This window comes from Phocoena sinus, chromosome 16 (genome assembly GCF_008692025.1).
Source record: "Phocoena sinus isolate mPhoSin1 chromosome 16, mPhoSin1.pri, whole genome shotgun sequence".
NCBI classification, from domain to species: Eukaryota; Metazoa; Chordata; class Mammalia; order Artiodactyla; family Phocoenidae; genus Phocoena; species Phocoena sinus.
The window spans coordinates 33,076,961-33,098,631 of record NC_045778.1 but is presented as its reverse complement, the minus strand read 5'-3'; the positions used below and the strand labels follow the sequence as shown (position 1 = coordinate 33,098,631).

The 21,671-nt window shown below is 37.8% G+C and overlaps 1 protein-coding gene across 6 annotated transcripts in view; it reads right to left on the bottom strand.

Annotated features, from left to right (window-relative positions):
• NRG3 (neuregulin 3) overlaps positions 1-21,671 on the bottom strand; it is a 1,061,953-nt gene that overhangs the window by 120,502 nt on the left and 919,780 nt on the right. For 4 of the 6 annotated variants that reach the window (XM_032607268.1, XM_032607267.1, XM_032607269.1 and 1 more), the window contains exon 4: positions 4,872-4,898. In XM_032607268.1, coding sequence (XP_032463159.1) covers positions 4,872-4,898 — 27 coding nt within the window. The remainder of the gene's footprint in view (positions 1-4,871; positions 4,899-21,671) is intronic. The other 2 variants (XM_032607270.1, XM_032607271.1) reach the window with 1 other exon arrangement.

Sequence of the window (21,671 nt, the reverse complement as noted above, 5' to 3'; positions counted from 1 at the left end):
CTAATGCTGTTTCACAAATTAGGGCATACACATGAATTCATTTGACTGACATATGAGCTTGTTAGATTTAAAGGAACACACACCAATTCATTCATAATAAGCAGTGTAGCTTTAAGGAAAGTATCCCCACCTCATATCATCTAAACAGAATTAGAAACTGGTCATTTCTCAGGAGATAATCTTCAGTGCTTACTAAAATATCCTAAAAGTTTTTTTTTTACATGAGGGGATGAAGATATACTAAATAGTTTGAAGTAATAACTTTCTCAATTCTGAACCTACACATATGTTTTAGACAATAGACATTTCTAACCCTCTCCTTACCGGCAACTCAGTATTTCTTTTGTCTTCTTTTTTTAACTTCAAAACATAGGATTATTTTAGAATATCTTTTTAAGATTATAGTTAAAAATCTGACTTTTCCCAAGTTTTATAAATCTTTTGATTAAAAAAATATATACCAGAGTTTACTTAGACTGCATAAATATATTATGCTATCCTAAACACAGTATCAAATCACAAATGACATTTAACTGGCAGAGTTCATTTTATTTTTTCATATGAGAATGAAAGAAATTTGCATAAAAGATCTCCCACACAATCTTCAATTCTCCCTGTGGTTTGCTAATACATTTGCAAATGGAACTGCACCTGCTTTTATACAAACATCTTTGATGCCTAGAGCATCAAATGCATCAGGGCATTGTCAGAGACACAGCTGCGTAACAAATAGCTCAAATGGATATAATGAGACATGCTCCATGATTGAGCACCTGACACAGTAGTGAGATATTTCTCAGATGAGAAATCCCTCTTCATGATCAATGCACCTTCCAAACTTGGCCAGTCTGACATGCCCTTTGACCATCTGTCTTGTATGGATGATTGGCTGGATTTCTCACACAACTCAATGAGCACTTGTGCTTAGAAAGAAGTTTGTACCATCTCCTGATCTATCCACGCTGTGAGGGAAAGTTCGGATATCTGACCTTAAAAATATCAATTTTCCCTCATGCATTTATGAATGAGTAGGTTAAGTCATGACTTCAAGAAATATTTTTTGATTATTGGTTTACTATAAACACTTTTATTTCAAAATTTTTTTACAAACACAATTTTGTGTTTTTATGCACCTTCAAATTCCTGTCCTAACTATGCCAGTTAACTGTATTTTTTTAAACTGATACTGTATTCTAGAGCAGTATTTGTTGTTGAAATTTGCATTGTTCCAATCCCAGTGGCATCATTAAAAAAAAAATCATGAATATAGTTAAGGAAAAATCTTTTTGAATGCTGACAGTTTTATGGACATTAGGCTTGGCATGGTTTATTCAACAGGATAATTATTTTACTGAAGTTCACGTCCTCTCTTCAGTCCTAAAGTAGTGACACCAGGGAGCTCAGAGACACTGACTGAAATAGCAAGGCTCCCACTAATGTGGAAGCAATGTGGGGCTAGTCTAAATTTGGACTGGAGCAACACTTGGTACAGCTTATCCACTTTGGCTGGTACCCAGCTTAAATTTCTCCCCTCCTGGGAAGATGTTTCTGAATTTCCCAAGCCCATTTAGTGGCTTTTGTTTTTAAATTTTTTCATTGTATTTTGCCTATGCCATTTTAATAGCACTTGTTATGTCACCTCAACTATGTGTAGCTTTCTCTACCTTTAATTTCAGAACGTTTAGTCATTAAGGGATGTGGATTATATATCTGCATGTTCAATATCTTATACATATGGCATATAGTAAGTGTGATAAGTATATGTTGATTAAATAATAGTAGGATTCTTGCAGTATATGATTTGGAGTTCTCTGCTATAAATAAGAATTTGTTGAACTTTCTGATGTGTTTATGTTTTGAGTCTGATCAGTAGGAGTGCACACATGACATGGCCATTGGGAATAAAAAGACGTGGGGAAAAGACACGTGTGCTTCAGATCATCACCTTGTGATCAAGTCAGGGAAACATGAAATTAACATTGCCCAAAGCAAGAATGATGAAAGTTGAGAAGAAAGGTATTCTGAAATTCATTAACACAGAACTGGCATTGAATACTTGTAGGCACACCAATAAACTGACATAATTAAATTTATAGAGAATATGCCTACATTTCTGCTTCCCAGCTTCATTTATACCTAGAGATACCATATTACTGTGATGATATCATCTCCCATGGAACGAATTTTACCCATATGGATTCTAAAACTACAAGTTAAATCTGAAAATATTTATTCCCAAAGCATGAAACAGAATATTATACATTCAGTTAGAGCAAGCTGTGGGGGTGAACAGGGTCTAGAATTAGTGAGGCCAGTGAAAACAGTTTATTCATTAAGTCTATAAACCTATTTATCATTCCAAATACTCCTTCATCATTTGCCATTCTCTTTGCATACTAAGTACTCCCTAAGTACTCCCTTTGACTTTGCCCAACCCCTTCTCTCCAAGGCAAACTCTACTGCTGGATTCACATATTGAGAATCCATTCCCTGTAAAGCTTTATAGCTATAATTTGACTTCACCTTTTATAAGACTCATTATAACATCAGTTAGGCTTGAGTTTCATATAGATGAATTACACAATAACCTCTTATTTTTCCCCTACTGGTAACTAAATTATTTTAAATATTTTAAAACAGACCTCTTAATACATATCTTGATTCCATAGCAAATTGTTATACTATAAGGTATAAGTGTCACTGAAAATCCTCAGGGAAAGCCCAACAGGATGATGACTCATCCATTTCTTTCAACAGTGATAATTATTATTTATGTAGCAAGTTTAGTTTACTATAACCGTGGCCATACCATTTGCGGGGTTTGATGCTATCCCAGTCCCACACACCACCAGGCAGTGTTTCTTATATCTACAGTCATTCTACTACATAACTTCTGGAGTCTCTATTCTCTGAGCCAGCAATCACCACAGTCTGGTGGAGCAAATTTCTCTACTGATTAGGCTAAGTACCTGCTATGCTCAAATGACTGTTGATGCTCAACTTCCATGCTGCTAATCCCCACCATCCTCAGTAAATAAGGAAAGTACAAGCCACATGTCCTTCTCGACAATTTATACTCTACCACATGACCATGCCCATGGTTTTCTGCAATTCCTGGTTCATATGACTCCAACCTCCTCTTCACGCCAACAACTTGTTTGAGGACTCCCGTGGTGACTACTCATTAATTCCATTCAGATTAGCCAATCCCTATTCATCTCGTTACGCATCTACCTTACATTCCATAATGCTTCATTTCAATATTACCTTGAATTTCATTGTCCTTATGAGTTTTCATCACATCTATCTACCAAAACCCCAAATCTGCCGGAATTGAGCTGTCTGCTTTTTCTATGATCCAATACCTAGATAATAGAGCACTAATGAGTAATATCACACAACAGGAAGATCAATTTTAATATAAGTACGTCATCACTAATCTCTAATTAACCCTCAAAACTTCCAGAAATATAACTATCAACTTAACATCTTCTCTCAGATATATCAAAGGCACCCAGAACTCGAAATTTCCAAACCTAATCTAGTAAAACATCTCCCATAAATCTGTTCTTCTTCTAGTCTTCTTTTTCAGAAAATGGGCCCACATTTTATCTAAATATGCAAACTATTAAACCCTGCAGCCATCCTTGAAAATCTCCCTTTTCTAACCTTCAACATCAATTCCTCTCAAATACTGGTTGCTGTCACGTCCCCAACATCTGTCAGTTTTTCCTCTCACATCTTCCATTATCACATGAGTCCCAGCTAATATCATCTTGCCTCAAATAGGTCTGAAGAAACTTTAAATTTTATATGTATCAGTTTTATTACCTAATTATCATCTGAAAGATTCCTAGACTGTAAGCTCCATCAAACCAGCTTTTATGGTCCATTTTTGCTCACTATTTTATCTGTAGCATGTTGCATTTTTTCTTTGCTTAGAGTGAGCAACTGATAAATATTTGCTGAATTGATTAATGGATAAATGAAAACAAGCAAATTTATAAGTATTATCACAGAGAACATATGCAGGTATAAAGCAAGTATTCACATCTATAATCATATAAGAGAAAAACCTGAAGTTCAACAAAAGCTGAGCAAGGAGAACCTATGAATTTGGATTCAAATTTGGGTCCTCAGTTTCACTAACTTTATCTCCTGAGTATCTTTCTATTTTAGTACCATGATGCCTATCAATCCTATGGAATGCTTTTTCTTTTCATTTACTTATAATATAGACTCAGAAAAGTATGTCCAATTCTTAATGTAATTATCTATGAGTATAGAAAATAATTACTGTGGAAGGTATTCTAATCCTTTTAAAAACACACCATTCACTACAAATACTTTCAAAATAAATATTTTCACTTTGTAAATGAAAACAAAATTAAGATTGACCAAAATATACCCAAAGTAGTCATCATGCAAAAGGAAAAAAAAAATAGAGCAGAAAATAACAAAAACTGATATTTTTAAACCATCACCATTCTTTTCTACCATTTATTGAGTGTTTGCCATCTTGCAGACATTGTGCTAAGCAATTTATATGGGCAATAAAATAGGAACTATCGTTATCCCTCTTTACAGATAAGAAAATTGAGAATTAGAGCAAACAATCAAATCCAGGAGCCAAATTCAACTTCTGTAAGGTTCCAAAGCTGCACTTAACATTAAATTGCCTTCCCAATAAGTAGTTAAGTCTTTCATTTTGAGCCATTACTTAGTGAAAAATCGACAAAAACAGTTTTTACTACTAATAGTACCTGACAGTGAGACATTTCAATTATAATCAGATGGGGAAGGAGAACACTATATACATTATCAAACTTAGCTTTTTCCGGATATATAAGGAGAAAATTCTTTAGTCTTACCCATGAATTCAATCCCCAAGTGGTCTGCTACACCGAAGTCAGCATATAAGAAAGGAAAACAGAAAAAGAAAAAAAAGGTTAGAAAAAATTCCACACAGAAATCAGTGCTTATAAGATTGGCCTTTCAAGGCGAGGACTGTGTCTCAATTGTAACACCATGTTTGCTTGCGAAAGATAATTTAGTTTGCCCACAATTAGGGGTGATCTGAACACTGACTGGTATTTCCCAGTAGCCAGGAATTTAGATGGGATAATATTGCCAAGTATGCTAAGTATAAATTTAGCCAATAAAAAAGGAAAGAAAGAAAAAAAAAAAAAGGAAGGAAGGAAGGGAGGGAGGGAGGGAGAAAGAAAAAAAAAAACTTCATATAGAGCATATCTGGAACTAAAGTTATTTTCAGAACTCATGATATTTTATGTAGAATAACTACTTGTTTAACATTAAACTTATTTGAACCTTTATGTTAATAATATGTAGGTAAAGGACTTCTGCATGACAGGCTTTCACGAGGCACTCTTCACTTTCACAAAAAAGAAATGATGTTGGATCGTTTCCCCTTTATTTGTTAGATGAAGAAACTGTGCTTCATTGAGACTAAAAATCTTACATGAGGAAGACCCAGGGCATAAATCCAGTCTATCTGACCCTTTGGTCCTATGACCGTTAAACTTGATAGCACTTCCTATCAAAAACAAATGGTAGATGTGTCCATGTCTGTTCTATGTTCCTATGGACAGCATACCATTTTGACCACCTAATGTCTATGATCAACAGAGGGATAAACCAGACCCTGCTATATCCAGCCATTCAACTTTGGAGATTTGTTTATTTAAATGGTGCTTTCTTTTAATCATTCAGTTATTCACTTTTAAAATTCATTGCATTATTTAATGATGATTTCTGTTGTAGTAATATGTTTCTTAAATGAGAATAAATGAAAAAAAAAAACAGTATTCCTAAGATCATGTTTATTTCCAAGACTAATTTCTGGGCTCCCTTTTATGGCTTCTCTATTTAGGAAAGATTTTCTTTTTAAAAAATATGCATTTAGTTATCTTGAATATTTCAATGCCTTTCTTATTTGTAAATAACTCATCTTTAAATTCTATTGTGGTAAAATATATATAACATAAACCTTGTCATTTTGACAAATTTTAAGTGTACAATTCAGTGGTATTAATTACATTGGAAATGTTGTGTAACCATGGCCAATATATTTCCCAAACTTTTCTATCACTCCGAAGAGAAACTCTACCCACTAAGAAATAATTTCCCATTTTCCCCTCCCTGCTCTGTTCCGGGCAACCTCTAATCTACTTTACGTATCTATGAATCTGCCTGTAAATAGTTCAGTTTTTAAGTTATTAGGAATTATTTTAATTGAGAAATATCTCATGTAAAGAACTATGGTAATGTTTTTTAAAAGTAGATGCATTTCTTCCTTTCCATGGCATTTTTTACCTGCTTAATTTATACTATGATAGCTATCTAGCACACTTTCATAAAAAGACAAGAATTTTGTTCGCAAGTAATTCAGAAATCAGTGGGAGCCCACAGACAGAAAGCTTTGAAAATTCTTTGTGATAGTGCTATAATGGAAAATGAGAAAATGTGCATTGGATAGAGTGGCCAAGAATCCATAAAAGCTTGTCCTGGGAGGAGGAGAATGTGCTTTCTGAATGGAGATTGTAGAAAAGTTGGCTAGACCATGTTTGGGTTCTTGTGTGAAAAAAATCTTCATGATTGTGTGCACTTAGGACACTAGGGAGAGACTAGAGTTGTGCTATTTTAAAGCAGGGATGTGGGTGAGATCACCTATCATGAGACTAAAAGAAAAAAAAAAAAGATTGGGAATAAAAAAAACCTTCTGCCTACAGCCAGAACAGCCATTAGCCCTAGTCTGGTTGAACAAGAACTTTCTAGTAGAATATATAAGATAGATAACCAGCAAGGACCTACTGTATACCACAGGGAACTCTACTCAATATTCTGTGATAACTTATATGAGAAAAGAATCTGAAAAAGAATGAATATATGTATATGTATAACCGAATCACTTTGCTGTACACCTGAAACAATATTGTAAATCAACTATATTCCAATAAAATTAAAAAATAAAATAAAATAAAATTGATGTGGTACAATGGAATATTATTCAGCCTTAAAAAAGAATAATGCCAACTGCAGCAACATGGATGGACCTAGAAATTATCATACTAAGTGAAATAAGTCAGAAAGAGAAAGACAAATACCATATGATATCACTTATATGTGGAATCTAAAATATGACACAAATGAACTTATTTATGAAACAAAAAGAGACTCACACATAGAAAACAAATTTATGGTTACCAAAGGGGAAAGGGACCAAAGGGATACAGTAGGAGTCTGGGATTAGCAGGTACAAACTACTACCATAAAACAGATAAACAACAAGCTCCTACTATATAGCGCAGGGAACTATATTCAATGTCCTCTAATAAACCATAATGGAAAAGAATATGAAAAAGAATATGTATATATATGTATATCTATAGATATAGATATAGATATATAACTGAGTCACTGCTGTATACCAGAAACTAATACGACACTGTTAAATCAACTATACTTCAATGTAAAAAAAAGAACTTTCTAGTAGAACTGAGATGGCTCAGAAATGGCTGGCTGTAGTCTGTTTTGCTGGCAAGTATAACCAATGGTCACTCTTCATTCTTCCCACAACCTTGGTGGGTCCATCTCTATATGAGACAGGAGATATGGGCAATCAGGCTTTGTAAGTCTGGAAATTGCATGAAGAAATGAGTGGCAAGTTTGATAAATTTGAGGGCAATCTAAACACTTTAAACCAGAATGAATTCATAACCAGTAAAAGGAACAGAAATCAGAATTTTAAAATTATTCAAACACTAAACGGTGTAAGTAGATGTCTTAAGAGAAAGGAAATCTGTCTACTCTTAACACAGCAGAAAAGTTACATCTAATTATTAGAGTAGTAGTTCTCAGAAATACTGTCAAGCAACATGGCATTATATTCTTAGATTTTATAGAGAAATTATTTACTTTTTATAATAACATTCATGAAGACTGACACTACTGAAACATACAAATAAAAAGTTAGATCTTATTTAAAATTTCCCTCTTTCTCTCTCTCTCTCCCTCTCTCACCACACACACACACACACACACACACACACACACACACACACACACACATTTCCATTCTTTTATTAAAATGCTAAACATCAATCATTATTGCAGGTTTAAAGATACTGACAGGATTTGTTAACAGACAAAAGGATTGATGAAAATCCATGAAATTGCATGACAGAAAAGCAATTAATTTTGTCAACTGAGTCACACAGAACAGAAACCACAATACTTCTCATAACCCTTCACTGGCTAATTCTTAAAGCAAACAGCGTTCCCGGGGATATTCAGGTCTGCGCGAAAACATCAAGAGGAATGTGATAAGAATGAATCAATTAATTACTCGTTTATTCATTCACTCAACAAACCATGCGCCAAGAACTGTGCAGATATTGGGATGAAGGAGGAGGCAAATAACTTCAAGAAAAACAGTTTGATCTTCCCTATGGCATGTATTAGAATGTATAATTCCCATTTCTTTTAGAGCCTGAAGAACTTTTATATGTAAAAACTGCAGTTCTTTGGGAATATTGCACCCTTTGATTATATAGTAGTGGCTAAGATATACTGAGCACTTACTACATGCCAGGAACTGCTTAAAGTATTAACTCACAGAAACCTGTAAGACTGTCATGATCCTCATTTTACAGATGAGGAACAGAGGTAAACAAACTTTCCCAAAACTACACTGTTGGTAAGTAGTAGAAACACAACTGAGCCTAAGTTTCTCGACTTTCAGCCACCAGTCATTCTCAGGGTTTACTTATGCCCCCCTTATGAAGAAAAAGCTAATTTTTACAAAATCATCAGTTAATAAGACGTTCAGGGAGGAGTTATTTAATCCACTTAAGAGAACAAATTGTTTTCAAGTATCCTCAGGCACTGTAGAAGCACTACTTATTTATTTGCTCACTGCTGGTTTATTGATGAAGTGCCCAATATAAGCTAGGTAGAGAGGGATTCCCGCTCTCCAAGGAACCAAACTGGCAAATCATTAACATCTTTTCATTGGTTCCTAGGGAGATTTCTTCATAATGAGCCTTGCCCAATTGAAGTTATTTGTTTGTACGTATAGCAAGGGACGTACGGAGTTGTGCTTGAATATGTGCCAGACATTGAACCAAATAATCTTCAAATTGGCAACACACTTAACAAATGCCAGCAGCTCTGCCTGAAACGTGCTTAAGATTTGAGGGCTACGGAAGTGATCAGGGAGACAAACTTAACATGCTATAAAGTCAAAAACTCCAGGAAATTCAAGGCCCACATGTTTCCAACATGTCCATAATTCTTTTTTTTTGGCCACGCGGCATGTGGGATCTTAGTTCCCCAACCAGGGATCGAACCTATGCCCCCTGCAGTGGAAAAGTGGAATCTTAACCACTGGACTGCCAGGGAAGTCCCTCAAAGCTTCTTATTTATATGTTGACAGACAGACAACCAGGGGCTACAGATAGTTCCCTCAATCTGGGCAGAATGAGGAAAAGCAACCAAAAGCAATCCTTGACTTGATTCCAATCTCAGGGCGAGATGAGACAAGTTGTCCAGCCTCTGATGAGGAACCCCTGTAATGCAGCACCGGGATGACGCAACATGAATGTGAGTTCCAGTGTCACTCTTATATTAAAAGTAACTGAACAGGTAGTTCTATCATAGAGTAGCTCCAAATGGGATGATTTAAGCCCTTATTCCAGGAGATGTGGAAAAACATGTTATATGAAAATACTGTTCTGTGTTTTAAAAAGTTAGAATCGTCGCTTAAAGTTCAACAGGCTTCTCCACTGCAAGAATCCCTAAAGGTCTTCATATGTGTGCCAAGACTCCCCCGGTGGAGTCTTTCCCAACTTGATGTAAGCTACCACCTTGTTATGAAGCACTCTGCGGTAGTAATCTATCATAGTACCCGTGCTGGGAAATAGGTCCCATATAAATGTGGAGGAAACTAGCCACTCAACTATAAAATATGTCATTTTATAAATGGTTTATCTTAATCACTGAACTGAAATCTGTCACTCTGTAGATTCTACCCTCAGATCCATGTCAAATGACTTTTCAGTGGTGACGCTTTAGGATGAGGTAGTCCATCACAACTAAGAAGACTAAATTGGATTTATGAAGATGGTAAGCTGGGTCTTGAACATCTGCTGACTCCTGACACCTGTGCTTATCATTCTCTAGTAGTTTCTAGAATCGCTGTAAAGAGATGTAACTGTGTCATGCTTCACCAGTGGGTCATTGTATTTTGCTTGCTCCTGGAGAAGATCATGGACAAGGTGATGAGATGTCACACGTCAAGGCACTGTCATGTATGTCCCAGTTTATTATAACAAGACAGGTAAACTAGGAGAGGCTGGGATAGACTCTAAGGTTTCTGATTAGGAGGGTAAGGGCTGAGGGTGGACCTGGCTGTGATTGCTGAGGGAAGCTAGAGTCTAGAAGCAATCCATGGGATCCACAGAATATATACCTTTCAAAAAGATTAAGGTGTCACAGGATGGGGGAACAGGGCTCACCACAGGCTCCCAGAGCATATAACTGTTCACCAGAGGGAAGTGACACTTGGCAGTCACTAAGACAACGTGACCAACTGGGAGCCAAGAATAGCCATACGTGAATCTCTCAGGCCTTTTGGGTCAGTCCCGCAACAGGGAGGGAAGGAGAGCTGGCAAGAGTGTGAGCTCACTCCTGCAGGGTGAGGAAGGAAAGGCCCTTTCCAGGCACTGAATTCCATTCTATCATGTTGTCCTAAAAGGAGAGGGCTATTATCAGATTATCCTTTTTCCAGCTACTTAGTGCAAGAGTTTGGATATGAATGCAGGTTAGATTCTAACCTCCACGCTCTCTCCATTAAATCATGCTACCTTGTTAAACAGGTAATTTTATTTTTATCAGCACACATATATATTCGATCCTAAAATTTCTACATTAAAAAAAATTTTTTTTTAATTTATTTTTGGCTGCGTTGTGTCTTCGTTGCTGTGCATGAGCCTCCTCTAGTTGCGGTGAGCGGGGGCTACTCTTCCTTGCGGTGCACGGGCTTCTCATTGTGGTGGCTTCTCTTGTTGTGGAGCACGGGCTCTAGGCACGTGGGCTTCAGTAGTTGTGGCACACAGGCTCAGTAGTTGTGGCTCGCGGGCTCTAGTGCACAGGCTCGGTAGTCGTGGCGCACGGGCTTAGTTGCTCCGCGGCATGTGGGATCTTCCCAGACCAGGGCTCGAACCTGTGTCCCCTGCGTTGGCAGGCGGATTCTTAACCACTGTGCCACCAGGGAAGTTCAAAATTTCTACGTTTATGAATAAAATTTGGACAGTAAAACATCACATTAATGAAAATGATACATTTCTTATTATATTTTGAAACTAATTCCTGTTAAATTTTTATTCTAGTTCTTTCTGGTCTTCTCTCTGTACATGTAAAATAAGTTTAAAATCAATTTTACACAAAATCACCTTGCCTCACGGGCCTAAGTCAGAGGACTCTCTGTGGCCACTTCAGCTCTATAATCCCAATCCCACTCTTACTTCTATCATATCAGAACTGACAGCTTTTTCTACTGTTGAGAGTAAGTCCTGACATTAATACTGTGACCAGCCTCACACCAGACAGGTCATCAGTCATGGAGAAGTAAAACCACTTTTCCAGAAGAGCACATAGCCCCATTCTCCCTTCCACGGGCCTTGTAATGAAACATGACCTCTTAATTTTTCTTCTCAAAAGCTCTGTTACGGATTCCTCTTGAACAGAGACACTTCTATTTCACACTCCCCTCTCATCCTCTAAATAAAAATATTCGTTTGTATCAAAGGAGGAGAAGCAAGCAGCCATGGAGACGGCCACACGTTCATGCAGTGCAAACTCAAGATGGGCATTCCGCTCCGTGAAATCAAACAACAAATCAGAGTTACAACTGAGGTTTATGAGGGACTCTTTGTTTAGGCTGCTCCTCAAGGATGAATCCTGCCTAAACGGCTTGTAGAATTTTCCAGTGAAAACATCTTAGAACATTAGACTTAAAACGGTTTCATATTCACAATTATTGATTAAAGAATTGAATAAGAATTATCATTATATAGAAGAATTCTTCATTCAAAAAATACTGCTATTTTGGTTATATAATAGACGATAGCAAATTTGTATAGGTGAATGCACTAGGGGTTTTTGTTCTTGAAATTCCCCAGCTCTTGTCATACTTTATCAACTTTCTCATATTTTCTCACTGGGACTTTCCACACACATTATTTTACATAACTCTAAAAATTAGCCTGTAAAGTAGTGCTACTGACCCCCATTTAATAGCTGAAGAAAATAAGCGTTGTGAAAAGCTAAAGGCCGTATTTATAGATGCCTATATTCTGAGGGTGGAAAACTCTTTCAAATCCCAGGAGTGAAGGGTCATTATTTCTCCTGCTCACTGATTTATCACTCTAGCCTATGAAAATCTGACATTTTGTTGATGCTCAATAAGTATTTATTGAATGAATGAAATGCCATCTGAGTCAGCCCCTTTGCTCACTGCATGTGATATTCTGAATTCCTCCAGAGAACACATCCAGGCTGTTTTCCATCACCTCAGTTTCTGAGGATTCCAGTGAACATCACACCTCTGGGTGCAACTCTTTCGATATTGAAAAAACGACATCCATAAATGTTTCTAGAACCACCCCCCATATCAAAGTACTACATTTAATTACTACTGACATGAGACTACAATTCTGGAGTCCCCAAATCACCAGATTATTATCTGAAAGTGTCCAACGCGTGTATACCATTGTCACGTAATTTCTGTATGTAATTTAGGATTCATGTGAACAAGTGGTCAATTATCAGGAAAAAGTATTCAATTTTCCATGGTAATTAAAATATTATTATATATGCTATTTAAGGGGTTACTTCTTAATAATGTCAAACCATTCAAGCAATCTTTGAAATATTTGTTTTGTACACTTTTACAGATTGTAACTTTTCAACTTCAATCCATTTTATTATCATTGAAGACATACAGAAGAGATTAAGGTTGGTAGATGTAAGGATTCTAATAAAATAGGGGAATGTCTACTCAGAAAAGTAAAAGAAAGGAAAGAAAGAAGTATATGGCAATCAGCATTATTTGTGTTTGCAGTTGATATGCTAATTAATTAAAGCTTTTGTTAAACAGTTGGTTTAGTACTATGCTTTTCATTATATTCCTGAATTCAAAATTGCAATCGCTTCACGATGAATACTAATTCAGAAAATGATGGACACATTTTAAGAAACATTGCTCTGAAATGAACTCTCCTAAGCAAAGAGCAAAGAAAGCTAACTCCCACCTCCCAACAGATGACAGCTTTGGTAGCATGGAGATCCCAACAAAGGTATCTTCTGCTTCCCATCTGCCAAAAATAGAGGGACCAAAGAGAACGATTAGCCAAGAGGTCGAAGATTCTTGGTCCTGGACCAACTGCCCAAGGTATTGATCTGGAACACCCAAATGCAGGGAAGTAACGGAGCTGGCAAAAAGCCTCATTCATGATGAAGTAAAGAAAAGAGCAAGTCCACGCCAAGGAAATAGCAAAGATAATTCAAACTAGGAGGCAAGTTAAGGTCATAATCAGGAAGAGGTCCTTTTACGTTAGGACTCAGGAAAACCGATTCGCGGCCAAGAAAAGTGCAACTTATGATAGGCTGGGCTAACTGTGTCAGGGCTAAGACCCAAAACAAGTCTGTGTGTTGGAAGCTTATTCTTAAGTGTTGCCTGATGCCATCAAGAAATGATGTGGGACAAGACAACACAAGACAGACCCGGCACTTTTGTCCTTTGCTTTTGGTAACCACTCTTTAGGTTGGCCTCTGAATGGTAGGCTTGTCCATTGTCACTGCCACTGGCTTTGCTCTATTTTATTTTACGTAAAGGTATTTATTTGTATGGAAAAATATATTGCACGACAAATAGCTCTTCAAATGCAGAAGGTAGCTGGCTATTTAAAGTTCTTCTGTAGGAAATCACTTAAAATATGAGAAAGAAGTCACCCATTTTTCCTAACTCTCTAAAGATTCTGTTCTACCAGCACTTCCCTCAAATAGGCCCATACCCACACCTCTCATGTTTTTATTCCAGCCATTACACTAGCCTTGAATATCTTTCCTGATGGACTCTCAAGTCTTCTTCCTACAAACTCAGTCTGTCTTTCAAGGACCACTTCCTCCTGAAGCCATCTCTGAAAGCCTGAAATAACATTGCCTGCTCTGTTTTTCTATGAATGATAATGGGATCTGTATTTAGGACTAGGATTATTGTGTACTGAAATATAACCAGTAGAGATATACCTATACCATAAGTAATTAGGAAAACTAGGATCTTTTGCCTGCCCCTCCTTCACTTCCCCTTCTGCCTTTCAAATAGCAGATGGAAAGTAAATGTTTGTTGAATCTTTTTCATAACCCCACCAATTTTCTTTCTCGATGAGGTATACCATTGTGAGATTTTTTTTTTAAAAAGTAAATCATGCTTATAAACTATAATGCTTTCTCTCAGGCGAGATTTTCTACCTTAGTCTTCCAGATTTTCTGGATGCTTTCAATAGGCTTCCATTAAAACACACACACACATACACACAAACTATATTTCAAGTTACATAGTTTATTCCTCACTGAATTGCGAATCACCTGCAGGGAACAAAAAAAAAAAAAAAGAAAGAAAGAGGAAAGTCTTTTCTTTTCCTCTTCTATCACCTCAATGAACTGAGATGTTCAGGCAAGTGACTACTTATATAAGAAGTTCTTTTTTTTTTTTTTTTTTTTTTTGCGGTACGCGGACCTCTCATTGCTGTGGCCTCTCCCGTTGCGGAGCACAGGCTCCGGACGCGCAGGCTCAGCGGCCATGGCTCACGGGCCCAGCCACTCCGCGGCATGTGGGATCCTCCCGGACCGGGGCACGAACCCGTGTCCCCTGCATCGGCAGGCGGACTCTCAACCACTGCGCCACCAGGAAAGCCCAAGAAGTTCTTATTTTAATGTTCTTTGGGAGAAGAGGGAAGCACCGGTAGCCACTAAGGTTGCAGAGAAAAGCCTCAACGAGGCTTTTATCCACAGCCATCCATGGCAGCCATGTTCACTCCTGTGCTCATCCCCTGCCTCTGTTCCACACACAAAGTCAGCTCCATTCGTGGAATGAAAGAAAGTGCTTCAGTACAACATGATTTTTAGAGCTCCTGATCTTTGGAAGAACTGCTTTATCTTGCTCTTTTCAGGCTCAGCTCAAACAGTTCCCCAAGAGGTGCCCTTTCTACTAACACTTTGCTCTTTCAATTCTATCTTGCGGTCATTTTACTGGCAGTCCCGCCTCCTTCCAGACTATGTGCCCTATCTAGCAGGTAGTAAATGCTCAAAGCATTTTTGTTGACTGAATCCACAAATAGATGGATAATGAGTATCTGAAAAAATCAATTGATTTATTTGTTTAAATGCACATATTCATGGTGCCTAATATTTGGTATTGTGCTCTTAAAATGATACATAAAATCAGGCAACTGGGAAGAAAACTTGGCAACCCTATGGTTTCTGTTACTAATTTTGTTTCTTAGCTTCATTCTGACAAGTTAACACATTCCAATATTGGGGAACATCTTAATTTAATATTTAATGCTGTAATTTTTTTTGTAAAAAGCACTGGTATGGGAATAGTTTCATAGCTTATGATACGATACTTATGCTGGGTATTTCTATTACCAAGTTTAAAAGTCACGACAATTTAGACTCAAAAACCCCTGAACACCTGGGAATGCTCGATAATGAGCACAACAGACAACACACTTGGGCTCACTAATGGATTAATGTATTACTTTTGCAGACTTAAAATGTAGCAATTTCTTTCCCCCTAAATGCATAACCAGCTGAGGGTATTATTTGGTTCATTTAAACGCAAAGAACAAATTCTTGTTTTGCTACCTGCTTCCTAAATCTATTAAGTAGTTAATAAATAGGACTAATGTAAGCTTCATTTATTTAACAGAAATAAAGAAATGGAAATTAAACTGGTAGAGCCTTCACCCAATAATGGCTTACCCCAGAGTAGCTGAATTCTTCGTAGTGTAGAAAAACTAGGGAAAGCATCTTTATTAAAATAATGGAAGAAACTATTATCTAATTTTGGCTATAATCAGCTGGGAACCCAGTGGAATCCAGGTACTTTGAAGTTCTCACCCTCATCCTCCCACTACCCTCTTCTATAGTCTTGATAACTCTCTCTGTGTGTTTTCTAGATATGTGGATAAAAAATAATCACTCTGCCGGGCATCCTATTAGTGAGATAACCTTTTCAAAATTCTGTGTGGATGTCAAAAGCTAAGTATGGATGAATTTGTGTGGATGTCAAAAGCTGAGTACGGATGAATTTATAAAGTTCTAATTTTACATCACTTAGACATTAGCAAAGCAAATGAATAGAGTCTACGATGTTATTCTTCAAAGCTACCATCTACAAATGATAGACTTGTGAGTCTATATGACATCCTGCTGACTCATCCCCACAGCATCCTTTCTGCAGATATTTTACAGATGAGGAAACTGAGATTCAGAAAGATGTACTAATTTGCTCAAGATGGGCTAATTTGCTTCCCAAGATGGGAAGCACGTAATTTCATTAAATCATGCCGCTGTCCCCATAGAAAACTTTCCACCTTGCCTAGCATGCCATGTAAGTCAAACATTAATGATCCAGCCCCATCCTGCTTCTCCCGCCCCACCTCCACATTCCTTCTCCAATTCCAAAGCCTCACCTTGCTCACGTGCAGTCTGGTGAACTTCATTCATAACGACTCACTTTTTTTAAACACAACTAGCTCTGGAATGCATATCTTTTCCCACATACTGTCTCCAATAGAAACAGTCTTTCATGGAATCTTTTATATTTATGTACTATAGGTTCATCACACTCTATTATAGTTCTTCGTTTTCTTGCTCATCTTCCCCCAAATGACTATAAGCAACTTAATAAAAAAAGCCATGCTTAGTATGTCTTTATATTATAGTTCCTGGCACAGAGAGAGTATTTGAGTAAATAAAGAAAATTAAATAGCTACACGGATTTTTGAAGTTTTACTCAATGTGACCTCTGTTACAGGTAGTTCCTCCTATCCTGTATTCTATTGTCTGTTGCTTCCGGAGAGGGAGGTCTTAGCAATTAAAAGAAAAAGTTTGTGAGTTGCAAAATCCTTGGCTCAGAAGGAATTGAAATATAAAACACTAGATTTGATGGTATAGACAAAGAACCAGGCTCCCCTGCAAATTAATACATTAAAGAGTTTCTAGGTGAAGGGAAGAAATGGAGGAAAGCCAAAAGGCCTGGGAGGTGACCTTCAGAAAAAAGTATGCACACTACTGCTGCCAAATCGTGCACTCCTCACCATCCCACTGCTCCAACTAGAGGAAGTGAAACAGCTTCCCAAACAGGGCTGCCTTGAACTTGCTAACTACAGTCCCTGCAGGCAGCAAGACCAGAGTACCCCATTGTCCACTGCTCTCCCAACTTCAGCTTTACACTGAAGGATGGGATGCTAGAGGAGCCAGAGAGATGACCCTCAGATCTGCCAGGGTGGGTAGCAGCTAGGCACGTCAATTTATTCCCCATGAACCTGATAGGCACAATCACCGAGAGCCTGACATACATGAGCTAGGAGGTTGGGAAGACTACAGTCTGCAGCAATGGCCTCTGTGGACTAAACACATGACAGTAGTGAGGACACCTCAGCAGATTCCAGCATGGACAGACAAGAGCACAGAGGATTTGCCCATCTACCACCTCTTGCAGCTGCACCGGTGCCTGGGCACTGGGTAAACCATACCTCTTTACAGAACTGTGACGCTATCCTCAGGGAACAGGAGTCAAGGATGAACTGTGATTACACTTTTCTCTGACCCAATGAAATGCAACTTGAGATAGAAAATAAGGAAATTTAAATAACGAAGATAATAATATAGCTTAAATCTTTGAGGGCTTATTGTAAGCAGCAGTTTATCTATACACTTTACGTGTCTTAATTAATTAAAAACCTACAGCAATCTTATGAAGTAGTTGCTATTTTTATTCCCATGTTAGAGATGAAACTGAGGCACATAGAGGTTAACGAGATCCTTCAACTTGTGACTAACAATGCTGGGATTCAAACCCAGGTTTCAAGTACTTACTCTTTGAACCCACGACACAAATGGCTTTGTATACACATCTACTCCACATTTTTTAGACTGAGATTTGTTACTGCTACAAAATCAAGAAGGCTGATTAGCTTATTATACTGCAATATTAGATACAATTACAATGAACTCAATATAGTCATGTTATCCCTAAATTTTATTTTGTTTAAAAAATTTCATTTTAAATGGGCATTTCTTGCTGTTGCAAAAATTGGAATATACAATAAGGTAATTTGCATGGTTACTAAACAATATATGCAAATAGCTAGGTGCAAAGAAATTTTCAACAAATTTTGTGGGACTTCAAACTACTTAAGTACTTAACTATTGAATTATTCTTGCTATGGGCATTTGCTGTTATTAAACCAAATATTTTTACTTAGTTGATGTCAAATCAGCTTGAATTTTTATTTTAAGGAATTTCCTTTTCTTCATATTAATAGATGGATGTAAATCCTAGATAAGGGGTTCAAAGCCATAGGAGATTCAAATGATGACATTTCCCCCCTTGTTCAAATTGAGCCTTCTCTAGGGAAAATGAAATCCATTTGCTCATTGCAGGGACTAAATTGTGACCACAGCTCACTAGGGTCCATAAATGTCACTCAAAGATATGAGTAGTAGGAATAAATTATGTGTTGGTTGATGACCCCATTGCTCTGGATGGCTTCATGACTGTAGCAAGCCAAATTCTCCTGGACACCAACTTCATCTATTCCTTCCAGTACTAACATTCAATTCCCTCTCCTTTACTGCTTCTCTTAAACAGAAACTTCCTACAGCATCCTCCATAGATCTGGTCTCCATCTCTCTGTCAAGCTTCCCGTTGTATCTGTGATGCTTCAGCCGACCCTTCACTTGCCTATCTCACCTTTTCCTCTACCGCCTTTCTGGCACACCAGCTGCATCTCGCACCTGAAAGTTTTTAGCACATTAGCCTCCTCCTTGACTTCTCTGCTTCCAACTCTGCCCCCCTCCCCACAGTCTCTTCCCACACAGCAGCTGGAGAGATCCTTTGAAATTTTAAGTCAGGTCACATTATTCCTTTGCTCAAAAGTCCCCCCCATGGCTTTCTATGTCACTTAGAATAGAAACCAGTTATCATCAAAATAAAACACGGACCTATACAATCTGCTCCTCCATTAAATCTCTGACTATACTGCTACCATTCTCTGTCCCTTATTCTAATTGAACCAACTGACCTCATGGCAGCTCTTCTAACCCAGAAGGACTCTTTTTCCCAGGAGCTATGGACTGGCTGTTCCCCTGCCCTTAAATGTTCTTCCTCCAGATATCGACACAACTCAATCCCTACCTCCTTTCACTTCTAATGTCCTTTCATAAGAGATGCTATTACATAAGATGGCATGTTTTATCTCCTTCCCCCTAGTCTTCTTTACGCCTTAGACTTTATTACTATATGCAACATTATCTATTTCCCTCCCTGCTCCAGACTAGAATGTAAAGTTCCAGGAGGGAGGGGCTTCATTTGTGTATAGTTGCCAGGGCTGCCAAAACAAAGTACTCCGAAGTGGGGTAAACAGTGGAAATTTATGGTTTCACAGTTCTGGAGGCTGGAAGTCCGAGATCAAGGGGTCAGAGGGGTTAGTTTCTTCTGAGGGCTGTGAGGGAGAATCTGTTCCATGCCCCCCTGTTAGTCTCTGGTGGCTTTCTGGCAGTCTTTGGCATTCCTTAGCCAAACATGTATCACCCCGACTCTGCCTTCATCTTTACATGATATTCTCTCTCTATGGACGTCTGTGTTCAAATTTCCCCTTTTTATAAGGACACTAGTCATATTGGATTAGGGCCACCCTGATGACCTCATTTTAACTTGATTACCCCTCTACAGACTCCATCTCCAAATGAGGTCACGTTCTGAGGTACTGCGGGTTAGGACTTCCATGCATGAAACTTGGGGACACAATTCAACCCATAACAATACGTTCCCTGTTTTATTCACTGTATCCATGATGTTTAGGACAATGGCTGGTATAAGGTAGGTGCTCAACAAATATTTTTGGATTGAATGAATGAAATTCATCACAGTGAAACCCAGGTCGAGTTTATCAATTAATATTTTTATTAATTGATAATTTATCACTTAATATTTTTCCAGCTCTGTGTGACCTTTTAACCAAATGAATCATAATTCTAATAGGCACTGCTCTTTTTACTGCTATTCTTCTTACTCTACATATATGTATATATATGCACATATATATTTCACATCCATACAAAAATCACATTTTAATTTTTTTTTTAAACCTTTAGCAAGAATTTGCTAAATGCATACTCTATAACATGTTCTATGATGCCTTGTGTGGGTATTAGAAAAATTAAAAACAACAACAACAAGAACAAAACCCTCTCCCCCAGATTCTGTAAGCTGAAAAAATAGTCTCTAAATCCAGATTTATCCAGCTTGATGTCTCTGTTTCTACCAATCAACACTAAGTATCAGGGATACAGAAATGTTGAAGAGGGCTTCCCTGGTGGCGCAGTGGTTGAGAATCTGCCTGCCAATGCAGGGGACACGGGTTCGAGCCCTGGTCTGGGAGGATCCCACATGCCGCGGAGCAACTGGGCCCGTGAGCCACAACTACTGGGCCTGCGCGTCTGGAGCCTGTGCTCCGCAACAAGAGAGGCCGCGATAGTGAGAGGCCTGCGCACCGCGATGAAGAGTGGCCCCCGCTTGCCACAACTAGAGAAAGCCCTCGCACAGAAACGAAGACCCAACACAGCAAAAATAAATTAATTAATTAATAAACTCCTACCCCCAACATCTTCTTTAAAAAAAAAAAAAAAGTTGAAGCCATGGCCTGTGCCCTAATAATGGTTTCAGTCTAGGATGAAAACACGCAAAATCTCTACCATCAAGAGGCATTGACCACGTGACTGGCTAATGATGAACACATTGGTTTTTTTTTTTTTGTAATTGACTTTCTAAGGAATATATTGCTTGGTGGTACCTGGACCAATGTTATATGCTGGAAAAAGATATTAACATTTGATTACATGGGCTTTAATTCCTGATTTTGTCCTGTAGTAACCTCATGTGACCTCAGGCAAGTTACTTAACCTTTCTCTCAATATGTCTCAATGTCTTCATCTATTTAAGAAATAAAATGCATATGCTTTATAAAATGCTTAAATTAGATAACATATCTAATTTTATAGGCATTTCTATTGGCCTACTTGATATCTGTTCTTCACTCTATCATAATTTTTTCAAAGTGTTAATGTACTCAGGTTAAATACTCAGGTTTTCAGCCTTCCTTGTACCGTTCACGGTGGCTCTGTGACGCACTTCTGCCGGGTAGCATTAGAATAGACAATTTCTAGGCTGTCTTTCAGCAAATCGCTTTCTATGGGAGCACTTAGTTAATCATTTATTAAAAGATTTAGCCATTTGTTAGGTGCCCTCCTCCTCCTTTCAGCCTGGAGTTGGATGGCACAGACTTCCTGCAGTTATGAGG